At 50.7% G+C, this 5,039-nt stretch overlaps 1 protein-coding gene across 1 annotated transcript in view; it reads left to right on the plus strand.

Annotated features, from left to right (window-relative positions):
• Window positions 1–5,039, plus strand: part of PLA2G15 (phospholipase A2 group XV) — a 13,436-nt gene that overhangs the window by 1,925 nt on the left and 6,472 nt on the right. The window contains exon 2 of the mRNA XM_006099463.3: window positions 2,191–2,347. Coding sequence (XP_006099525.1) covers window positions 2,191–2,347 — 157 coding nt within the window. The remainder of the gene's footprint in view (window positions 1–2,190; window positions 2,348–5,039) is intronic.

Raw genomic sequence — 5,039 nt, forward strand, 5'->3', positions numbered from 1 at the left:
CGAAAGGATTGCAGCCTTTTCTCCTGGATTGAGTGCTAACTCATGCAGTCATTCCGTTCTCAGTTATCCTAGATGGATCAGAGGAGCTCAGTCCCTTCCCAAGGTGACAGAGCAATGGGAATCTTTTTTTTTTTTATAAAAATATATTTTATTGATTTTTTACAGAGAGGAAGGGAGAGGGATAGAGAGTCAGAAACATCGATGAGAGAGAAACATCGATCAGCTGCCTTTCTGCACATCCCCCACCGGGGATGTGCCCGCAACCCGGGTACATGCCCTTGACCGGAATCGAACCTGGGACCTTTCAGTCCGCAGGCCGACGCTCTATCCACTGAGCCAAACCGGTTTCGGCGGGAATCTTTTTTTTTTAATATTTTTTTTTTATTGATTTTACAGAGAGGAAGGGAGAGAGAGAGAGAGTTAGAAACATCGATGAGAGAGAAACATCGATCAGCTGCCTCCTGCACACCTCCTACTGGGGATGTGCCTGTAACCAAGGTACATGCCCTTGACCGGAATCGAACCTGGGACCTTTCAGTCCGCAGGCCGACACTCCATCCACTGAGCCAAACCGGTTACGGCAGCAATGGGAATCTTAACCTGCCCAGGGAGTGAGGCAGTTGGTATTAATCCTGGGAAACCCCATGGCTGGCAGTGGACAAGCTGTTCCTGGTCACAGATCAGTAATCTGGAGATGACCAGCCTCAATGGGTGGGGCTCAAATGGACAGTAGAGGAAGCAGAGGCCAGAGAAGTGACGCAGAAGAAGACCCTGAGCAGGGGGAAGGGACTGTAGTAAGCCATTTCTACCTCTCCCAGACTCAGAGTCCTCATCTATAAAGTGGGCATAATAAGGATGTTCTCTCCCACTGTTATTTGAGGTGAAAGGCACGTGGATGGCTTTTATCCTAGTTCTAGGCTCAAGGTCTGAGGAAGTGACCACTGCTATTTTTAGAGGCCACACAGCCTGTCCAGTGTGAAAGGCATCCAGACAAAGCAGAACTGGTGGCTTCCTCTTTCAGCCATTTCCCATGGTGGAGATAATGACCGAGGTCTCTGTCTTCCCCTGCCCAGTCCACAGGCCTGTCATGCGGGGGACTCCCCACTTCTGCACCCACAGCTTGAAGGGAGGTGAAGGCAGGTGCTACAACTGCCTCCCGTGGCTGCCCCCAGGACATTGTGAAATGGTGCACAGGGAGGGCATGCCCTTTGCAGGGCTGGGTTCATAGTCCAAGCCCAGTGAATGCCAAGGAGAGCCAAGCACTGGTTGTTCTCTTAGTGATTATGGATCTTAAATAAGGATGAATATGGGAGGTGCTGAGAGCATGGCATGTGGGAGCAGGTGAGGCCTGAAAGGTCACTGGGAGTAAATAGACTCTAAAAGGCCTTGAATGCTACCTTGGTTGGGTGGCTTAGTTGTTTGGAACGTCGTCCCATAAACCAAAAGGTTGGGGGTTCGATTCCTGGTCAGGAAGCATACCTAGGTTGCAGGGTCAGCCCCCAGTCAGCATGTGCACAGGAGGCAACCAATCGGTTTCTTTTCTTTTCTTTTCTTTTTTCTTTTCTTTTCTTTTCTTCTCTTCTCTTCTCTTTCCTTTTCTTTCCTTCTTTTCTTCCTTTCTTCCTCTCTCTCTCTCTCGTCAATAAACAGATGAGGATTAAAATCATAAAAATAAAGGCCTTGAATGTTGGGCAGTGAAGCAGTGGGGATCGAGTTGAGTGTCACAAGGCTCCCCAGGGCTCTTTGTGGAATCAATCGGCCAGTTCAGGTAGAGAGAAGTTACCCTTTAGGCCTAGTCTCCCCGATCCCACACTAGCTATGACCAGAATGGTGTGTTGTTTCAGGGTAGCCATCTCCAGTGCTTGGTCCATGTGTACCCAGCTGCTAGGGCTCTGCAGATGGCCTGTCCTTTGGAACCTACTGGACTCTGGCCTTTAGCAAAGCCTGGGGACCTCAGTAGGTCAGCAGGTGCCAGTATGAGCTTCTTCCAGTCGTGTTTCTGTTCATTGCCGTCCTCTACAGTGCTTTCTCCTTTGGCTGGTTCAGTGGCTCAGTGCTCTGTCCAGTTTCCCAATCCGGTTAGAGTGGACAAAGCCCTGCCTAGGACGGTAGAGGCCTTTGGATTCAAGCCTTGAGGGTCTCCAGTCTGTCGGGCCCAGGGCCTCATGCATGTTCTGTGCCCCACTGTAGTGCCTGGCGATTTGGGCAACCAGCTGGAGGCAAAGCTGGACAAGCCGAAGGTCGTGCACTATCTCTGCTCCAAGAAGACGGACAGCTACTTCACGCTCTGGCTGAACCTCGAACTGCTGCTGCCTGTCATCATTGACTGCTGGATCGACAATATCAGGTGGGAGCTGGGGTACAGGCCGGGTGCTGCTCGCCAACTCAGCCTACAGAGGCCACCAGAGTCCATTTCCAGCTCACCCCCACCTAAGAGGCCCAAGGTCATGCCCCTTTCTCACTTCCCATTTCCTTAGTCTGCTTGGCACCGTCTGTGTCTCTCGGACAGAATTGCTTCCCTTTCCTGCTGCTCTTGTTCTTGCCCTCTCCGAGCCACACCTTGTGCTTTGTGCCCTACCTGTGGTTTCTGTGCTCCAGTCCCTCTGCATAGCCTCAACGCGGCCCTCACCCCTTCCCTTGCCTCTGGGTTGGCCACACCTGCCCCTCCAGCTGCTTGTTTTCCCTGGTACGCCAGGTCTCCATGCTTTTGCAGATACTGTTCTTTCAGCCTGGAATTTACCTCTATACCCTTTGCTGGATAAATTCCCTCCATTCACCTTTTTTGTTGTTAATCCTCACCCAAGGATATCCCCCCCCCCCATTGATTTTGTTAATCCTCACCTGAGGCTATTTTTCCATTGATTTTTTTAGGGAGAGTAGAAGAGAGAGGGAAAGACAGAGAGAAACATGGATGTGAGAGAAACATTGGTTTCCTCCTGCACAAGCCCTGACCAGGGCCCAGACCTGGGAGGAGCCTGTAACCAAGGAGCCTGCCCTTGACTAGAATTGAATCCCAGACCCTTTAGTCCAAAGGCCGACACTCTATCTACTGAGCCAGACCGGCTAGGGCCTCTCCTTGATTTTTAGAGAGAGTGGGAGGGAGGGAGGGAGGAGGGAAGTGAGAGAGAGAGGGAGAGGGAGAGGAACGCCAATGTGAGAGAGAAACATCGGTCAGTTGCCTCCCAAATGTGCCCTGACAGAACCGGGAATTGAACCTGCAACCCAGGTATGTGCCCTTGACTGGGAAGCAAACCCATGACCTTTCAGGGCACAGGCTGACACTCTAACCACAGAACAATACTGGCCAACCCCCCTCCTCCCCGCCCCATTCACCTTTTAAATCCTGAGCAGGTCCCTGCCACTCTCCAGAGCTGTTAATCTCCTACTCCCCGTGCCACAGGCCTGTTTCCTCTAACTCTCATCAAACTTTGTTTCCAAGGATGCTTCCCAATAATAAGAATTACTGCTTATTGAATACAGACACTGTACATTTTACATACTTTCTTTCATTTAGTGTATATATATATATGTATATATATAATATTGATTTCAGAGAGTGAAGGGAGAGGGAGAAACATCAATGATGAGAGAAAATCATTAATTGGCTGCCTCCTGCATGCCCCCCATTGGGTTTGAGCATGCAACCTGGCCATGTGCCCTGACTTGGAATTGAACCGTGACCTCCTGGTTCATAGGTCGATGCTCAACCACTGAGTCACGAGTCACGCCAGCCAGGCTCATTTAGTCTTATAGCAACTCTATGGAAGAGGTGCTGTTTATAAACCAGTTTTATAGTGAGGACATCTGGAATCTCAGGTCAGTTACAAAATTGCCAGGGTCACTCAGCTAATAAGGGGCAAAACCAGGATTCCCACCCAGAATTGTATGACCCTGGGCTAAGTTTCCCTCTCAGACTGAGCTCCCTGAGGCAGGGACTCTCTCTCGTTTGTCTTTATAGCGGTAGAACCTGGAATCCAGCTGGTGCTCAAAAAAATGTTCGAGCCGAATGGAATCTAACAAATTAAACATTTTTTCTTGGAGACGCACCAGCTGTCTCTCCAGGCACCCTGCCCTTCCCGTCGTTTAAGATGCCTGCTTTGTTGACTCTTTCCTCTTCTGTGTGTGTTTGTCATCAGAGTCATTTCTGGGCTCTCGATCTGCATTTCTATTTTTGTACCAGAGACATGGTCTCAGTTACTGCCAATCGGAGGTGCGGGCTGACACCAAGAGGGGCTTATCTACCTTCATTGCTCCTCTGACCTGTTTGACTTTCACCCGGCACAGAGCTACCTTGGCTTTCCAGAACAATTTTCTGCACTTTGCTGAGTGGCCACTGGGGTGATCTACAGCTTGCCCTTGAGAGAGTAGGTCACCAGGACCTATTATTTGGGTCAATGTTGGGAATCCTGTCATCTTTCTGTAGCTAATCTTTAGGATGGGGTGGGACTCAGGATCATCAGGGACTGCTTGTCTAGCTTGTGTTTTCTCAGGCACATTTGCCTCCTTGTTATCCAGGAGGCCAGAGCAGGGTTCCTGGTTTGGCATAAGGCCTTCCTCCTGTCTCCCACCACTCTTTCCCCATCATTTCTCTAGGCTTGGTCTGTCTACCCACACAGTGGCCTCTGAGGTGTGTGTGTGGGGGGTGCGTCTCTCTGTCTGGTTCTGTTATGTGTTGCTCTCATCATCTCCTTTGCCCTGTGATGTACTGTGGTGGCTTCTAGGAGCTGGATCCATAGAGATGGAGCGATGGGAGCCTGTGAAGTTAGGTTGCCTTTTGGGGTCAAGTGTGATGTTCGTGACAGAGCCAGGCCTGGTGCTTCCCTCTCCTAAACGGATCTAAGACCTGCATTCTGTGTGGGTGATGAAAGGGTGAGGGCTAGGCCCTCCATCTTGCCCCAGGGTAAGGGCTACGCCCTCCATCTTGCCCCAGGGTAAGGGCTACGCCCTCCATCTTGCCCCAGGGTAAGGGCTACGCCCTCCATCTTGCCCCAGGTAAGTGCTCCATCTTACCTTGACCATGTGCTTGGCAAGGAGCTTCT

The sequence above is a fragment of the Myotis lucifugus genome, unplaced genomic scaffold (assembly GCF_000147115.1).
Source record: "Myotis lucifugus unplaced genomic scaffold, Myoluc2.0 scaffold_274, whole genome shotgun sequence".
In the NCBI taxonomy this organism is placed as follows: domain Eukaryota; kingdom Metazoa; phylum Chordata; class Mammalia; order Chiroptera; family Vespertilionidae; genus Myotis; species Myotis lucifugus.